This window comes from Triticum aestivum, chromosome 2B (assembly GCF_018294505.1).
Source record: "Triticum aestivum cultivar Chinese Spring chromosome 2B, IWGSC CS RefSeq v2.1, whole genome shotgun sequence".
NCBI classification, from domain to species: Eukaryota; Viridiplantae; Streptophyta; class Magnoliopsida; order Poales; family Poaceae; genus Triticum; species Triticum aestivum.
In genome coordinates, this window is record NC_057798.1 from 144,002,897 (window position 1) to 144,022,682 (window position 19,786).

The 19,786-nt window shown below is 44.7% G+C and overlaps 1 protein-coding gene across 1 annotated transcript; it reads right to left on the reverse strand.

Annotated features, from left to right (window-relative positions):
• Positions 1–16,934: 16,934 nt before the first annotated feature.
• LOC123040856 (uncharacterized) lies at positions 16,935–18,776 on the reverse strand. The gene is made up of 2 exons (XM_044463598.1): positions 17,853–18,776; positions 16,935–17,773 (listed from the first exon to the last, which is right to left on the reverse strand). Exons 1-2 carry the CDS (start codon positions 18,665–18,667, stop codon positions 17,149–17,151), a joined length of 1,440 nt encoding a protein of 479 aa, XP_044319533.1. The 5' UTR covers positions 18,668–18,776; the 3' UTR covers positions 16,935–17,148.
• Between the last annotated feature and the right edge of the window lie 1,010 nt (positions 18,777–19,786).

Here is a 19,786-nt window from a genome sequence, read left to right on the forward strand (position 1 = left end):
CCGCGCCGCCCCGGGAGCGCCGCCGTCCAGGAGCTTCGCTCCGCCGCTCCGCCGAAGTTCCTCGCCGCCTCGGCTTCCGCGCCCTCGCCGGAGCTCGCCGGAGATGGATCCGCAGCAGGGTGGACGAGATCCACCAGCCCACCGATCCAAACAGCCACCCCGTCCCCGGATCCGCTCGTCCCGGGTCCGCCCCATCCAACTTTCCCCGAGGTCCATTTTTCGTCTAAGTCCCAGATTTTTGCACATTATCATGCCATGTTCATCGCATCACATCTCTGCATCCGTAGCTCCGTTTCGTGCGTATAATATGTCAAATTGTTCGCCTCGACGAGTACTTCATTTCATTCCATTGCATCATTTTCATTTGAGCTCATCTTGATGCCCGAAATGCTGTTGGAAGAGTGCATGTTGATGTTAATCTGCTGAAACTGTTATAACTTGCTCATTTGTCATTTTTGCCATGATTGATATGTGCATCCTATGAGGTTGATGTCTACATGTATGTTGATCTATGCCATGCCATCTTTCCAGGGGTGTTAACCATGTATTTTTGTGAGTTGTGTGCTGAGTGTATCAAGCTTGCTAAGTAGGGTAGTTGTTGTTGCTGTTTTCCTGACAGATTCTGTTATATTTTGTTGCTATGTAAACATGCTTCTACTAGTCATTTCGTGCATAATCTGGAGATGCTCTATAAACATGTTTTGATCTACATGTCTTGCTCTATCCATTCATGCCCCTGGTTGAATTTATAGGTTGTTGTAGCTTGTTGTAATCTTGCTCTAAAGTTGCTTGAAAATGTTGCTATCAGCCTGTTAACATTAAGTTCCATGTTTCCATGAATGTTTGCTAGTGATCCATGAACCCTATGACCTTGCTATTGCCATGCTTAGCTTCACAAACATGCCTTCTTACTGTTGGTTGCCTTGCCATGCTATGTATTGCTCTGTGGTGAGTGGTTCAAGCTCACCAACATGCCTACTTATTATTGTTCCTGCCATGTATGAATCTGTAATAAAACTTGTCATGTTTACATGGGTGCCATCATATTTTCTGATCCTTTTTGGCTCATGGTCAGTAAGGGACTTTTGATCTATGCATTTAGTAGTATCATGCCATGCCTTTGTTTTCCATGATATGTTCCTGTAACATGTTGTTTGCTTGCTCTAAACATTGCAACCTGATGTTATTTCCTGATAAGTCTGTAACTGTTATTATTTGCAATATCTCCATGTGTGTTTGAGCATGTTCTTGTGATTTCTGGAGTTAGCTCGGTGTTCATGTTTTGTAGTGCTTTACCAGTACTTCATGCCCATGCCTTTTGTTATTATGTTGGGGTGCTGTAGCATGTTGTTTTGATGCTTGTAAGATGCCTAGTTGCTGTTTTGGACAGATTGTTGTTATGACTTGTATAATGTGTGTGTGTTGCACCGTTGCTCCGTTTTGAGTGTGCTCTATATGAAACTTGCTTGATTTTGCATGTAGCTTCATATTATCATGTTGCATCCTTGTTTTGGTGTGTTTGCTTGATGTTTGTATGCGTTTTGCATCAATGCCATGTTTAACTTGTTTTGCTCATATCTTCTAGGCCGTAGCTCCGAATTAAATGAACTTTATATGTAACTTGACTAGAATTTCGTGTAGATCATCTTGGTGCATCTTAACTTGTTGTTTAACAACTTCAACTTAATGTTTATTCAGTTCTAGACCAATTTCGAAATATGCATATGAGGACTTACCGGAATTGTTATATGTTGTTCCCGGCCTCATTTAAACTTGCCTTGATGTGTTGTTCTTGTTTGCATCATCTCTTGCCATGAGTAGCTTCATGTAGCTTTGTCATGCATCATGCTTGTTGTGCATCATGCCTTGTTCATGTGTGGTGTGTTTACCTATGTTGTGTGCTTCTTCTTGTTAGTTCCTATTTCGTTGCGATCGTGAGGATTCGTTCGTCTACGGTTGGTTCGGCTTCATCCGTTCGTCTTCTTCATGGACTCGTTCTTCTTCCTTGCGGGATTTCAGGCAAGATGACCGCTACCCTGGATCTCACTACTATCATTGCTATGCTAGTTGCTTTGTTCTATCGCTATGCTGCGCTACCTATTACCTGTTTATCAAGCCTCCCAAATTATGATGAACCTCTAACCTTTGACACTATTCCTAGCAAACCGTTGTTTGGCTATGTTACCGCTTTGCTCAGCCCCTCTTATAGCGTTGCTAGTTGCAGGTGAAGTTGAAGATTGCTCCATGGTGGACAGGATTTTGGTTGGGATATCACAATATCTCTTATATTATTAATGCATCTATATACTTGGTAAAGGGTGGAAGGCTCGGCCTTATGCCTGGTGTTTTGTTCCACTCTTGCCGCCCTAGTTTCCGTCATACCGGTGTTATGTTCCCGGATTTTGCGTTCCTAACGCGGTCGGGTGATTTATGGGACCCCCCTGACAGTTCGCTTTGAATAAAACTCCTCCAGCAAGGCCCAACCTTGGTTTTACCATTTGCCTCACCACCACCTACCTTTTCCCTTGGGAGTAATTAACCCAAGGGTCATCTTTATTATAGCCCCCCCCCCCCTGGCCAATGCTTGTCTAAGTGTTGGTCCAAACTAGAGCACCGTGCGGGACCATTCCTTGGCAACTTGGATTCGTCGGTACATGTACGCTTAGCTCATCCGGTCGTGGCCTGAGACGAGATACGCGCGGCTACTATCAGGATGTCGGCACGCCGGGAGGTTTTGCTGGTCTTGTTTTACCATTGTCTAAATGTCTTGTAAACCGGGATTCCGAGACTGATCGGGTCTTCCTGGGAGAAGGTCTATTCCTTCGTTGATCGCGAGAGCTTGTCATGGGCTAAGTTGGGACACCCCTGCAGGGTATAAACTTTCGAGAGCCGTGCCCGCGGTTATGTGGCAGATGGGAATTTGTTAATGTCCGGTTGTAGATAACTTGACACCAGATCCGAATTAAAATGCATCAACCGCGTGTGTAGCCGTGATGGTCTCTTCTCGGCGGAGTCCGGGAAGTGAACACGGTCTTTGGGTTATGTTTGACATAAGTAGGAGTTCAGGATCACTTCTTGATCATTACTAGTTGACGACCGTTCCGCTTGTTCTCTTCTCGCTCTTCTTTGCGTATGTTAGCCACCATATCATGCTTAGCTGCTGCTGCAACCTCACCACTTTACCCCTTCCTTTCCCATTAAGCTTTGCTAGTCTTGATACCCATGGTAATGGGACTGCTGAGTCCTCGTGGCTCACAGATTACTACAACAACAGTTGCAGGTACAGGTTATGCGATGATCTTGACGCGAGAGCAATGCTTGCTTGCTTGAGTTCATCTTCTGCTTCTTCTTTGATCAGGGGATAGGTTCCAGGTCGGCAGCCTGGGCTAGCAGGGTGGATATTGTTTCAGTTTCTGTTTATGATTCATCCGTAGTCGGATGTTGTTCTTGTATGATGTATTGTTGTATTCGTGTGGCATTGTATGCCTTATGTATGTATCCCCATCTATTATGTAATGTTGATGTAATGATATCCACCTTGCAAAAGCGTTTCAATATGCGGGTCTATCCTTGGTGGGACCTTCGAGTTCCTCTTGGATAGGGTCGCATATTGGGCGTGACACCAGCCCAGATTTGCTGTTTTATGCCTATTTCAGTGTTTCGGGGAAAAGGAATATCAGATGGAGTCAAAACGGAACAAAATCAACTGGAGAAGTTATTTTTGGAAGGAAAGCCACCCGATGGACTTGGAGTGCACGTCAGGAGATACTGGAGGTGCTCACGAGGGTGGGGGCGCACCCACCCCCCTGGGCGCGCCCCCTGCCTCGTGGGGCCCTCGTAGCTCCTCCGACGTACCCCCTGCACCCATATATACTCTCGTACCCTAAAACTTCCAGAACGGAGATTATATCAGAAGTTCCGCCGCCGCAAGCCTCTGTAGCCACGAAAAACCAATCGGGGCCCTCTCCGGCACCCTGTCGGAGGGGGCCATCATCACCGGTGGCCATGGAGGAGTATCCCGGAGGGGTCTTCATCACCATGAAGGCCAAAGACCAGAAGGTGGAGGCCATGGAGGAAGAAGCACAAGGGGGAGAACCTCTCCTCCTCTCTTCCGGTGGCGCCGGAGTGCCATCGGGAGGGGAATCATCGCCACGGTGATCGTCTTCATCAGCATCACCATCATCATCACCATCCTCATCTCTTTTACGCGGTCCACTCTCCTGCACCCCGCTGTAATCCCTACTTGAACATGGTGCTTTATGCCACATATTATGATCCAATGATGTGTTGCCATCCTATGATGTTTTGAGTAGATATCTTTTATCTTTTGGTTGATTGATGATCTAGATTGGTATGAGTTGTATGTTTTACTTTGGTGCTGTCCTATGGTGCCCTCCGTGTCGCGCAAGCGTGAGGGATTCCCACTGTAGGGTGTTGCAATACGTTCATGATTCGCTTATAGTGGGTTGGTGAGTGACTGAAACACAAACCCGAGTAAGAGGGATTGTTGCGTATGGGAATAAAGAGGACTTGATGCTTTAATGCTATGGTTGGGTTTTACCTTAATGATCTTTAGTAGTTGCGGATGCTTGCTAGAGTTCCAATCATAAGTGCATATGATCCAAGTATAGAAGGTATGTTAGTTTATGTGTCTCCCTCATATGAAACTGCAATAGTGATTATCGGTCTTGTTAACAATTGCCTAGGACAATTCCGCACACCAATCCACCATTATTCCACACTCGCTATTTATATTATTTAGTATTTTATTCTAACTTTATGATAACAGCACCTACTTTTATGTTTTAGCTCTCCGATATCATGCAAAGTTATCCTCTCCATACCCACAACATAGTTTTATTTCTCGTTGCTAGTTGGAAGCAAACGTTCGGCGCACGTAGAGTCGTATCAGTGGTAGATAGGGCTTAAGAGAATATTGATCTTACCTTTAGCTCCTTGTGGGTTCGACACTCCATACTTATCACTTCCATCTTTGGAAAGTGCTACGATGATTCCTTGCACTTGGGGATTATCATACCCCACTATCTATCTTAGGGTTCAGGGTGGGGGCGGGGGGCCTAGAGGGCTGGCCAAGGCGGCGGCGGACCTGCGGTGGGGAGTTGTTTCGGGGTGGTGAGGCGGCGCCGAGGCTGGCAGTTCGGCCGGTGGTGGCTAGCGGCTCAGGGCGGTGCAGGTTGAAGATGAACTGCAGGCCCTCCCTAAACTACATGTCAAGTGCCTCTCTGCTACCATTGCGTTCAGTTTCGACAGTAACATTCAGATTCCACAGTAAATTTCAGTTTCGACATTTAAGTTCAGAGTCAACAGTTTTTACCTCATCTGTTGTAGTCAGGTGGTTTTGGTGATGTAAATTTTACATCTATTTTACATCATCTATTGGAGATGCTATTAGAATCCCACTTGAGATTGATGATGTCTGTCTTGTGCTGCTTCAGCCTTGATGTCTTACGGCTCACCGGAGCTGCTCCAACGATAGAACGATCCATCACAATAGAGCAGTGCCCTGGACACCGTCTACAGATTCCTCAAATCTTCCTCCACACCTCCGACAGCCACCTCTGCCTCAACTGCTTCAGCGACCAACCCAATGATGCTGAGGTCTACACGGCTACGGCCAAGAGGTTGTACACTTGTTGCATCACTTATTACTATACATTCTTGTCGATCCATTAGGGCTATTTTGGTTCAACGGAAAAACATAGCAATAGGGAATTTTCCAATGGCACTCTACTATTCAATTATTCATGCATTTTGTTGAAAGGAATGAAGCAAAACATCCACCTGGACCTACTTTTCAAAATCCTATGCATGAAAACAAGACCAAGTGCATTAGTGGCAGAATAACATTCTAACTGTACACGCTTTCATATGGTTTCACTTTATTTTGGCCATGTTTGTTTGCATTCCTCTGCTCTTCCAATTCCTGTAAACCAAACACCCAAGTTGACAGAAATCTTGTGTTTACAAACGCTCTGTTTACCATGTGCATTCCTATCCTATTCCGGTGTTTTTCCTATCCCTACGTTTTTAGAATCATGCAAGACAAATGAGCCCTTACAGAATTACTTCAGTTACAGGTAGGTGTCGAAGGGAACTTTGTGTGGTTTGTCCTGCTCCTGCCGCGACGTCGTCCACCTCACCTGAGCTGCTCCATCGACAGAAGCATCCACCAAACCAAACATCACGACTCCTGACCGTCTTTCGCCGCCTCAGATTTCCTTCCCTGCTATCGGCACCCACCGCAACAGCATCACCATCATTGACTCAGCAGATGAACCTGAGGAGTACATGGGTCCACAAGAGAGGTCGCATTCTTTTGTTTCTGCTTATGTTATGCATTGCATAAAATTACCTGCTACTTTATCGTCATGTTCACCTCTTGGACTCCAAGTCAGGTCCAAATTAATGTTCAAACTTGAGTTCTAAATTAGTTGTGGGGCACATATCAAGGCAGCACTGAATAGTATGTCTATCTAATATCTGGTTCACCTAGGGTATGCCTATGTTGTTCATCTTGGGTGGGAAACAAATAGTAAAGCAATTATCATGTGTCTTTTTATTAAATTAAAGCAATCATCAGCCTGCTATCATTATTTTTGGATCCATCCACTGGTTGTTACCATCACTCTAAATTTCTGCATGCTCTTCTTACATAATCTCACCATATTTTTTGTATGCATGTCAGATATTGTACACAGTCATGCTGAACATGTAGAGAAAAAGAGAAGAGTTTTTGCGCGGCAATACAATGTCATGCACACATCGCTCCATGGTGGGTTCAATGGCAAACCCTCCCCACCCCTCTCCGGATTGTAATCCAGAGGAAGATATCTGTTCTGAGGCGGATTCAGATGCCGCTGACCACTCCTATTTACCCCCCAAGATGTTTGCTCTACCTTGGCATGATGATGTTAGTCATATCATGCATATGTTGCCTTGCAGTGCCTACTTTTGACATCATATATGTCATCTGCTTAGTTTAGACATGTTCTGTAATGCCACCTGTTTAGTTTCTATATCATATATGGGAATTATGCAGTCTCATGTCTTTTAGCCAGCCATAATATATGTGAAATGTGCAATGCCATCCTGTTTAACCAGGCCCATCCTTTTCTTCATTACATTTCCATGTGTCGACAATGTTTGTACATTAAACTACTCTTCCTGTGAATCAGCCATTTGGGTGGGAGATGGAAAAATCTGGAGTGAAAACAAGGCCTTCAGAGCAGACAGTGCTACCTATCGAAGCAGATCTCTTGTTGGGTCCCGATAGCTCCTCGGAGATGGATTCAGAGACAGATGACCAGTCCTATTCCCCCACCAAGGTGTATGCTCTAACTTGGCACGGTTATACTACTCGTATCATGCATATGGTGTATTGCATTGCATAGTTTAGACATCATATACAGAATATTCAACACCATGTTCTTAGTTCAGACATCATATAGCATATAAATCACATATGTGAATTAAATGATGCGATCCTGATTAATTAGATAACATGTAGGTGAATTATGTCATGCGATCCAGTTTAGTTATTCATCATATCTTTGAATTATGTTATGCTATGCTATCCAGTTTAGATAGACATCATATATGTGAAATTATGTCATGCTATCCGTTTTAGTTAAACAATATACATGTCAACTATTTCATGCCCTCTTTTTTCCACACTATATATTGCATCTGTCTCTCATACAATGTCTGTACATTCAACTATGTTTCCTGTTTATCAGCCATTTGAATTGAAGCGGGTGATGCCAGTATCTAGCGGACTAAAAACATGGTCTTCAAATAAAACAGTGCTACCTCTTGGTGGAGATAGCACTCCGGTTGTACATGCACAAGAACCAGCCCTACCACACATAACCCAAACTCTCGCAGATTGTACCCCTACTGCGATAGACAGAGAACTAGCTTCACCCAATCTAACCCCAACCCCATACGATAGTAACCCAGCTCCTGTTGACACAGCACCATCTTCACCATAGAGCTCCCAAACAAGAGCAGTTAGTAAGGCAGCTCCAGTGCCCAAAGGGCCAGTACTATCACGGCGAACCCCAACTCCACCAGTTAGTACACCTATTCCTGTGGAGGAAGCACAACCAGCTAGTCGTAGTTTAGCATCTATCGCATTTGATGTTGTTAAATCGTATGTGTGTATCTTCCCATCTTGGAAATAATATACTGAAGATGAAGGTAATGCCAGTTGTAGGTGTTTGTCCAGGAGTTATGTGTAAGTAATGTTATTCATGGCAATTACTTTGCTTTGTTCCATACATTCTACCTCCATGATGGTTATAATACAGCAAAATTTCCCATTTTTCTCTATAGAGAAGGACCAATTTGGAAACTCATGATGAGGTAACCTGTGCTAATACCTCTGCTATCTTCAAGAATGCTTATTGGCAGTATCGGAATTACCTGAGAAAACGTACTTCACCGGCAAAAAAACTCATCAAATTCCCTTACGTTCTCCTGAGACACATTTACTGGACGATGACTGAGAACGCCTTGTTCTGTACTGGTCCCGAACCAAGAATGTGGTAAGGTCTATGAGCTCATTTTCTATTTTTAAGTATTATATTCTTGCGTCTTATTGTACTCTGTTCATGTAGAACAAGTGCCTAAACCTGAAGAACAACTGTTCTAATTTAAGATTTCATTGCTATTATAGTTCAAAAAAGCGCTAGGCGTTAATTGTGCGTTTTGCCACCGCCTTGCGCTTTACTGATCAAAGTGCATGCTTATGCGCAGTTATGCACAGATTAAGCATAGTTATGCGCAATGCGTTTTGCCAACGCCTAGAGCCTAGGCGCACTTAAGCGCTCGCTTAGGCGCGCCTTTTTTAACTATGATTGCTTTACTTTTGTATCACTGTATTTACTCATACAAACTTATTTTTAAATTGAAGGCCCCAATCGAAACTCCAACGGCACAGCACTTATGTTCACGCATGTTTCTTTAATAGGTTTGCTCTTATCAATAGCTCTGTTGATTTTAATTTCAATTTGTATACAGTTGACTTCTCATATCATGCACATTACTAGCATCACAATAGAGCCAATAGTGTTGTTGTACATGTAGACCCGTGGTACCCATCTGAAATCTTGTTGTGCCGTGTAGTTTCCCACGCTTTGTATTCTTTCACTGCCGCTTTGTCTTGAACTGATATGATTTGAACCGTGTCTCTATTTTGATTTGGCAAGACAATGCAGTGACCATAGGACATAGATATATATTTGTTTGATGCTTTTATTATGCACTAGTACTTGGCAATAGAAGACTTGGTAGTTTAATCATGTCCACCTTACTAATGAATTGGTTCACCGAAATGAGTTTCATATACTAGTACATGCTAAACTTGTTATGTGTCTGCTTGTTTCTTCTTTTAGAATGCTGACAGAATATTGGGGGAGAGTGCCTTATTAAGAAATGGTAAAGGAAGTACTGCAGGTAAGGTTCAGGATAGTGACACATCCTTGTTGGTCTGCAACAAAGCTGATAAAACAGCTAAGGAAGACTATCTTGAAGACAGCAAGACAACCCCAAAGTCCTGTCTTGGTTTAGTGTTCGAGTTACTAGCCACTACCGCTTGCACAAGCTATTCAAACTCACTATCTGAATCAGTTCGGTTTCTTGAGTCTCAACTACAAGCTGAAAGACAACGATCAGTTGTGCTGCAACAAGAAGCGAAAGGACTGCGGAAGTCCCTGGAGCATTCAGATGCATACTTTCTGGTGCAACAGCAAGCGTTGGAGGATTTCAGCGCCAAACAGGACAAAGCTAATAATCTTGCTAAGCTTATTGCCAGCATTGTGGATACCCAGGATAACGATTCTTGAGCTCTTCTAAAGTTGTTTCAATTATGCTCTTGTTTTGCTGCCGCGTTTATTTGCACTGGTGGCCAATTTTGACGGCCCGTGTATGTAATATGCTGCTTTGTTCCCTATATTTGCACTGGTGGCGAACTTTGATGCCCAGTGGATGTAATATGTGTAATAGCGGTAATAGGCTAGCGTTAATTGCTTGCTTATTTATTTCCTTATTATCTTGTTTAGTTGTTTGCTTGTAGTCACTGCAGTTCTTTTACAGTGTTTTTCTAGTGGCCACAATAGCCTATTTTTGGTAACTAGGCCAAAATAATCATGGCAACACACGGACTGTTGTAACCATGGGCCTCCTGCGGGGCGTATGATCCATGGGCCTTCTATGGGCCGTAGGGTCCATTGGCCTTCTATACGGGCCTTAGGATCCATGGGCCTTCTACAGGCCGTAGGGTCCATGGGCCTTCTAAGGGTCGTACGATCCATGGGCCTTCTACTGGTCGTACGATCCATGAGCCTCATATGGGCCGTAGGATCCATGGGCCTTCTATGAGGCGTATCATCATTTCGCCAATCATGGGTCGTACTATTCGTGGACCATAACGGGTTGTTAATAGGTCGTATTTGATAACTCTATGAAAACAGCACAACGGGTTTTTTTGACATGAAAACAGCCCATCGTATTAACGGTCCACAAACGGGCCGACTGTAACGACGGGCTGAATTTGACCCACAAGCAGAAAATGATAGTAACGGGTCGTATGTAACCGAATGCTGCAAATGAGCCCAAGAATAAATGGGCCCTGATAAGGCCGAAAGATAACTTGGGCTAGAAATGGCCCAATGGAATAACGGTTCATTAATGGGTATAAAGTGATACACTGTTCATTACGGGCCAGTTTCACCATGGGCCGTTAATGGGCCAAGAGTTACAAAGGGCCTCATATGGGCCGAAAGAAGTCATGGGCCACACATGGGCCGGAAGTTAAAACGGGCTGGAATCATATTGGACGGCCCAGATGACGCTACTGGGCCTAATTCGGAGAGGTTGTAACGGGCCCTGGGTTAGCGGGCTGTAAATGGGCTATATGCGAACAGGCCGTTAACAGGCTTTCTGTGGGCCGGCCCGCCACCTTTTGACCAAGTCAAACAGGCCAGCCTTTTCACAGGAATGGGCCTCTGTTGGGCCGTGCCACGTGTCGCCGTATCATAGGCGCCTTCGGTCCAATGAGTGGATGACATTTGTCCCAATGGTGAGCCTACACGTGTTTCCTCCAGCCAATGATGATTTTACACATGGAAAATCCCCATTGGCCGGGGCTGTTAACGGGTTATCGGATCCAAAACCGGACCTGATAGCTTAATGGCATTCCGTTACGGTGGATGCCATGTGTCAGTCACCCTTGATGAAAGCACTCCTATGACGCACGATTTATCGTCATGGAAGTGGACACTTCCGTGATGATAATTTTGGTAATGTCATGGAACACTTCTACGACAGCACAGGTATGACTATCTTGATTCTGTCATAAAATCATCATGGATGTACATGCATGACAAAAAACGTGACCTACTGTGACAAACACGTATCATGACGGAAGTGTATTTTTTCTGTAGTGCTACCACCTTGCCACAAGGACTTGCGAGCGTTTCTCCAGGTTTATCAACAACTCCGACTACAGTTTTGCTACGGTGGACACCACCAACGATCTAAGAGCGCTCAATGTTTCGGGCTTGAAATGCCCGAATCTTGTCAACATCCAGCACCACTACATGGTATGGGGCAAGGACAAAAACAAATTGAACTCCCTGGTTGACCTCGCCTCGGCCATCATCGACCCCTACTATATGAAGATGAAGAATGAGAGCAAGAAGGAAAAGAATACCTGGCACAGTGTGTGGCATGAGAGACTGGATGAACAACATGTCAAGTACGCGGCCAAGGACGCGTACACAAGCTACGAGATGTACAGGTGGATTGTTGACATGAGGAAGTGTCTTCTTCCTGCCCCAGACGAGGGATCAAGCCACAGAGCAGTGGCGGGAGCGTCACAAGAAGTAGATTACTAGACGATCGTTTCTCCTACTTTAGAATGCATGCAATTGTTTATTGAGGTGTGTGCGAATGATCTGTATAGTCACTTATGTAATTGGATGTTTATTTCATTTTATATATATATATATATATGTGTGTGTGTGTGTGTGTGTGTGTGTGTGTCAGCAATCGTCTGTGTTATTATTGGTCTTCGCTCACATTTCTGATTACGGACCTGTTTGCCACGTATCACACACATCTTGTTCAGTTAACCATTTCCATTGTGTTGCCTAATCACACACACGTTCATCCCAGTGAACCGTATGCTGTATATCGCACACACATTCATCTGGTTGCCCGTTTCTTTTGTTCCTCCTCATCCCAAACAGTTAATTGAACTGAACCGTATGCCCTGCATCGCACACGCAACTAAAATCCGAACCGTGTTTGATACATCCGTCATCGCAAACGCTTTGCACCTTTTTTGATGGTTTTTTACACCACCGTTTGCGATTATGGCATCGCACACAATTTCGTCGAAGGGTCTCTGATCGTAGTGTCGCATTTGGACCATCCTGCAGTAGTGCCACCATCAACAACATCTTGAGTCACACTCTTTTGCCCAAGTCAGGAGATCATAGAATGATCCATGGTCACTCAATCAACTTGCTGCACCTATTTGATGTACCTCAGAAGTTCAAGGTGATGACATTGATTGTTGAAACAGTGAAGAGAACATCAGCTAATCAGAAGAGATCATGTGGATATGCCCCTCACATACAGATGTGGATCGATTCCAAGATGGGAAGCGAGACATATCTTCTTGATGGAGAGCATCTTCCCCTGAGGCCAGATTTTGAGGACAATGAGATTGTCATGGATGCATCTCATCCAACTTGTGCAAAAGTTCAGGAGAAGAGAGAGAGAGAGAGAGAGAGAGAGAGAGAGAGAGAGAGAGAGAGAGAGAGAGAGCAAAGGCTGCAAAAGCAGCAAAGGCAGCCAATGCACCAGATGCTTCAACAGTGATGCTTATGACCAAGCAGGATCAACTCAGTTATCTGCTTGAGGCTACAGTGAGAATTGAGAAGGGCTTGGCCACACTGACTCAAAATCAAGAGAGTCTTGAGAGGATCATTGATACAAAATTTCATGATCTAGATGTGAAGGTCACAGAGATCCAGACCACTGTGGAGAAGCTCCAGGAAGAAGTTGAGGACAGGAATGACAGACCTACTACAGATTCTTTTGAGAGAGTGCCAAGGGCACAAAGGTCATCAGCAGTGCCAGTTGTGAGAGATTTTGGGACTACCACTTCAGCATCTGCAGCAACTGCCACGGTTGTACCTCCAGCTCCACAGACATCCTCCAAAGCATTTGTAGATGTTATCCTCTCCACGCCATCTATGCACACCAGAGCAACCAGCCAGAAGACCACTTCAGGAGCTCCCGAAGATCGTGCCTAGAGTGTCGTATAGCACTATGCATTTTCAAGCTTTTTGGTAACTTGTTGCCAAAGGGGGAGAAAGTGTAGAAATCATTAGGCTTCTAGAGAGAGTGTTTTGCCTTTTGTTGGTTTCATTTGCCTCTCTTGCTACTTTGATCATTTGCTTGTTTGATTCCTATGCTACAATGTTTGTTATGCTTGTGAGATACTTATGTGATCATGTGTTTGATCATACTATGCCTTAATGTGTGCTTGCATGATGATATCTATGATATGGTGTATGATCAATCATGTTTACCCTTGGTGATGAGTGCATGTTATTTAACTATTATCATTTTTATTGCTCCCCCAAGATGTATGTGACATGGAAGAGTGACCCATGATCCTATCGATTATGCATTTGCATTCAAAAGCAAATTTTAAATAATGCACAAATTTAGGGGGAGCTCTTTCTTATCACATACTTCTCAAAGTGACGATGTATTTCATTCATATTATCATTTGTCGAAGCTTTGATCTATATGTTGTCATCAATTACCAAAAAGGCGGAGACTGAAAGTGCAATTAATCCCCGAGTGGTTTTGGTAATTCATAACAACATATAGCTTGAACTAATATCCATTCAAGTTAAATATTTCAGAAAGTTCAATGATTGGCATGGCATGGACTAGAGATGTGGACCCCTCAAAATGCTAAGGATAAAGATTGGCAAAAGCTCAAGACTCTTCATTTTCATTTACTGATCCAAGATCACATTGAGTCCATAAGAAAGCCAATACTATTAAAAGGGGATGAGGTGTTTCTTAATGGTCTACTTTATCAAAGTGCTTAGTGATATTGCTCTAAAACCCTCAGCCACTTTCTCATTCCACATATGTCCAAAACTCAAAGTCAAACTCGGCCCCACTGATTTGGTCTCTGGCGCCACTGAGTTCAGTTGACATAGCCACTGCCAGAAACCCTAGACAATTCGGTCACACCGATACGGATCTCATTCTCACCAAGATGGCCTTGCAAACTCTCTGTTCCCCTTTGTAACATTTTGGTTTCACCGAAATGAGGAATCGGTCCCAGCGAGTTTGCTTGACATCCTCTCTGTTGCCCATTGCTTCACTTTGGTCTAACCGAGTTGATGCAATCGGTGCCACCGAGTTGATGTTTGCCGTAAGCCATAGCACATCGGTCCCACCGAGTTGATCATGTTGGTCCCACTGAGATTCCTAACGTTCACATTTTGAACTGAATCGGTCTCACCGAGTTCTTTTATTCGGTCTGTCGGAGTTAGGTCAAATGTGTGTAACGGTTGATTCTGTGTGGAGGCTATATATACCCCTCCACCCTCTTCTTCATTTGAGAGAGAGCCATCAGAACGTGCCTACACTTTCACTACTCATTTTCTGAGAGAGAACCACAAACTCATGTGTTGAGACCAAGACATTCCAATCCCACCACAAGAATCTTGATCTCTAGCCTTCCCCAAGTTGCTTTCCACTCAAATCATCTTTTCACCATAGCAAAATCTGTGTGAGAGAGTTGAGTGTTGGGGAGACTATCATTTGAAGCACAAGAGCAAGGAGTTCGTCATCATCACCATCTATTACCGTTTGGAGAGTGGTGTCTCCTAGATTGGTTAGGTGTCGCTTGGGAGCCTCCGACAAGATTGTGGAGTTGAACCGAGAAATTTTGTAAGGGCAAGGAGATCGCCTACTTCGTGAAGATCTACCCGAGTGAGGCAAGTCCTGTGTGGGCGATATCCATGGTGGGATAGACAAGGTTGCTTCTTCGTGGACCCTTTGTGGGTGGAGCCCTCCGTGGACTCACGCAACCGTTACCCTTCGTGGGTTGAAGTCTCCATCAACGTGGATGTACGATAGCACGACCTATCGGAACCACGCCAAAACTCTCCGTGTCTACATTTCGTTTGCCTTCTCCAAACCCTTCCATTTACCTTCATATGCAATGTTTTACTTTCCGTCGCTACACTCTTAGAATTGCATGTGTAGGTTGATTGCTTGACTTGTACTAGTTGCTAAAATCTGTCAACACTTAAAATTGGGGAAAAGGCTAGATTCTTATTTTGTCAAGTAGTCTGATCACCCTCCCTCTAGACCTACTTTCGATCCTACAACTTTTTCCCGAACATGATGGAACACTTATCAGGACTTAATAACTGCCCAGTTCTCTTTTCATACACCCTCAGAATATTCTTGATGGTTATTACTTGGTCGATTGGGCCCTTGAAAAATAACAGACTATCATCCACAAATAATAAATGAGAAATAACCGGAGGTTGCCTATTCAAATGGAATTCCGGGAACCACCGGCGAGAGCTCCCGTTGCAGTACCGCTGCTGCCGACCTCCATGGGGTCATAGCATTGCCGAGCTCCACGGTGTCGCAGCATCGCTTGTGCTGCACCGTAGCTCCGCCGCTGTGGCGAGATCCACGGGGACGCAGCCCCCTCTGGTGATGAGCGGCCCGCCTCCAGCCTTCCCGTATTGCGCTGCAGCACCAGCGACGAGCGGCGCCAGCCTCTAGCCTCCAGCCTCCTCCTCCATCACTTCATGCTGCGGCGCGAGGCCTCCCTCCCGCATGTGGCAGCAAGGGAAGGGGAAAAGAGTGAGGACGAACATGTGGACGCTAAGAAGATAAGGCTGGGGCGGTTGCGAGTGGTGTGTGCGGCTAGACACGTGTCGTGCATTCCAGGCGGTTTGTGCGGCGTGGAAATCAGCAGGCGGAAAACAAACGTTTTCCTTTTTTAAAGCAAATAAACTGGTAGATTTTGCAATTTTTGCAAAGGACACCCTCTAGAAATTAAACCAAGCACGAGCGGTCCAAGGTACGCTGATGTGGCAAAAATGTAGACGGGTTTTTCTCTTTTGAATTGGTTTTGGCCTTACATGATCAAATAAATGATTTTATTGATTAAATCGGATCACTTCTTGAGTTCTTGACCTAAAGCGTGCAATCGTTTGAGTTAGTGGACTAATAGCATTTCACTCAAACCATATTATGTCAAACGTAAGACATATATGTGTGAAACCACTGCGCTGCCGCATACTTGCGCTCCTCGAAATAGACTTTCATCCTGCTTTATAGCGCATACTTACGCTCATGATGGGACCTGCGCTGGTGTGAAAATACGGCGCGAGGCCGTGCTGAATGCTCGCATAAATATTTTAGTACGAGAAATATAGTTTATATTGAACTATCTTTTAAATATCCATCCATTGGGTGTTTAATTACATGAACAACATTCCTGTATAGATTGTGTCACATCAGTTTAGTTGCAAAAAAGCGCCATGTGAAAAATAAAATGAAGAATACTTCAATGTATAAGGTGAGGTACTTCACTAATGCATATTTCGCAATATAAAAGAGATGCTGGTATAATATTGGGTTTCCCTCTCCTGCAAGATAAAAAAAAGGTATTCATCCATGTATATGTCAACTGCCTTTCTTTTGTAGTCATGTGTAATTCATACTCCAGAATATACATGATGAAAGGGTCAGGGGGGTGACCATTGGAACAGTCACGAAATCTATATGTATTATTAATAGATGTCTCACCCAACATTAATTGAATTTTACACCTCTTTCACGTCACTTGAAAACCAAACACATCGATATATTTTTTAGCAAAACTATATGGAGAAAACCGACAAAAAAAGTAACAAGAATCAAGTTGCACCTCTTTAAAAAAGAACATTATTCAATTATAGAAAACATATATAGCATCCCACCATCCACCATTTGATTATTCTCTCACCTAAAACATATTGCTAACCTACTTAATATCTAATTAAATTAAGAACTTGCTCATCATGCATCATTTTGAACAGGAAGCAGATCATCCATGCAAGGAGTGTAGATGAATGACTCAAGCATGGGTAGCAAACGACGATCATGCTTGGTTAGGTATGCTGGGTAAGGTGACCCCAAGTATTGTAACTTGGAGTTGTCCAAGTAGTAAGCAAATCCTTGGAAACGGTTGCCCATGAAAGCAATTTCTTTGTAAGGATGGTACCCCAGCAAGTCAACGGCAAAGTAATAATCTTTGTAATCCATATTAATACCTCCTTCAACATCAATGACGCTATCATCACTAGAATCCCATGCATAGTGTCCACTATCCTCGGACTCTTCATCACAAGAATCTAAGATCCAACACTTTTCATACTTTTCTCTTCTGAAGTGTCTGTTATAGTGTAGCTTTAACTTAGGCTCAAGGTCCACTTGATGCTTCAGCTCCCACTCAGGAGTTCGACATGATTCTAATGTGTCCCTTAGTACCCATACCTGAAGTTGGTAACCATGGAAAGCGGTGAAGTAGACACCATGCTTGGATTTTCCGAGATACTCGTATGTCTTAAGATGTCTCTTGCACCCTGTTATATCTTGTCTTGGGGTTTTGATCGCTAAATATATTCGGTCTTCAAGTGACAACCTACATAATATGTAAAGTATAAACAAGAGAATAATAATAATCAACAAAAGTAGTCCATCGTAACATCATTTGTACGTACCTCATAATGAAACCGGTGTCACAATATACATAGAACGATGCCCGCCAGTACACTGCATGGCGTCGAAGCCCATCTTGGCAGCTAATTGGTGAAGATCCATCTGACCACACATCCGACACGGTAACCGCCGCATCACCTTGACGAACAAATTGTTTCTCCTCCCACCGGCCAGTTTTCGACGAGAAAACTTGCAGCGGGTACACGTACGGTGGCCATTCCATTACACCCAAGGTGTTACACTCGTGCTCGTGATTTGCTCTCATAGACTGTGACACACCCGCAGGTTGAAAATACGGTGGCTTTGGCCTGTCGGGAGCATCAGGGAAGAAGAGGACATGGTAGTGCAGCGACATGGTTGGGTCGAACATTAGGTACATACGATGGCGGTAGTAGGGCAAGTGGCTGTAGGGAGTTTGTGCGCGTGGCGGGGCAGGCAGCGTTGCCCGCCTGCGTGTCACGGGGTTACACACATGCACCTGCTTGTTCTCGTAGAGGAGGAGGCCGTTGCAGTGATCCAGGACGCTACGGTGGCGAGTCAGTTGGCCAGGGAATGAAGCGAACCATCTGGCGTCGATAGAGGGCTGGCTGGTAGTCCCGGCCGTGATGCGGGAGAAGAATCCGGACCTTCGCACGTTGACGTAGTTGACGAAGATGCCGTGCAGAGCGCAGGGCACGCGGTGCGCGACCGCGAGGAGCAGCTCGTGGGTGTCGACGGCGGCGCACCAGTGCTTGCAGACGCTCCGGCACACCGCGAGACTCCGTGGAGGAACGCGCCGGAGGATGTCCGCGAGCAATTCATCGGGGAGATCTTCCATGGCTGCCTGGTTATTTGCCACGTTCTGTACGTGGGGTTAGGGTTTGGATGTTGCCTGCCGGCGGCGGCGGCATATAGCTTTGGTTCAGCCCAAATTGGCCGACCCTGAAGCCAAAAAGCCCGTCCCGTGTCTGTTGGAATTAAGCACGCTGTGATGTAGTACGTGTTCATGTAGGACTAGTTAAGCACGCTGTGATGTAGTAGTACGTGTTCATGTAGACAATCACCAATACGTATAGAGTTAGGACTAACTCTAGGTGCTATATACTCCTATAACCCGCGTGTAATAATCTCAGATCAAAAGAAATGAGTCCTTTTACAGTACATCATATTATTTTGGACTGTTTATTTCTGGGATCCAACGGCGCAGATATGATAGTACTACCACAAAATTCCTGTAGTATATTAAGGAGTCAGGGGCAGTTTGGGTAGCAGTAATGTTAGACCCACGAAGGGTTATGTAATTGTTTTACATACAGCCTGACTTGTAAGATTAGGATTGGAAGTGCGGGGTGAAGGCCCCATCCCACTGAAAATCAGGGGGCAATTAGGATTAGGATTTGGCAAGTTACGTAACCCTTCGTAGGTGTTTACGTAGGTTTAGCATTTTCGGTTTGGGTAGTACATTGCCTGTGCGATGGATGGAGAGAGGTCTCCGAAGCTGCCGTTCACGCTGCCGGCGGAGTGGGGGATGGTGGTGGGGCACAGGGGGCCCGCATGGCCACGTGGCACGGACAGGGGGATGGTCGCGCCCAAAAATGCTACACCTACGTAGGCTCTTACTTAATCTTACGTAACCTTCCTTCCTCTAAACTAATCAGCCCCCTGATTTTCATGGGGTGGGCCTGGGCCATTTTAACTTCCAACCAAATTAGGCCACATAAGCTTCTACGTAAGTTTCGTAAGACTTTTTACGTAGATGTAGCAAAGCTCGGTCGCGCCTCCTGCCCATGTGGCTCCCTGGCTCCTCTTCGGTACTTCTTTCCTCCACTATTTTTTATATATTTCAAAATAAATTTTCAAAAATTGTCGTCCAATTCCGAGCAATTTTATTTCTGCATAAAAATAACACCCTGGCAGTTATGTTGAAAATACCGTCAGCCCGGGTTAGTTTCACTCA

Bases quoted from the DNA above. Each gene is read 5' to 3' on its own strand.
- LOC123040856 (XM_044463598.1), bottom strand. From the start codon at position 18,667: ATGGAAGATCTCCCCGATGAATTGCTCGCGGACATCCTCCGGCGCGTT. The intron at 17,774-17,852 runs GTACGTACAAAT...CATATTATGTAG, and splicing joins GACACCGGTTTCATTATGAG to GTTGTCACTTGAAGACCGAA.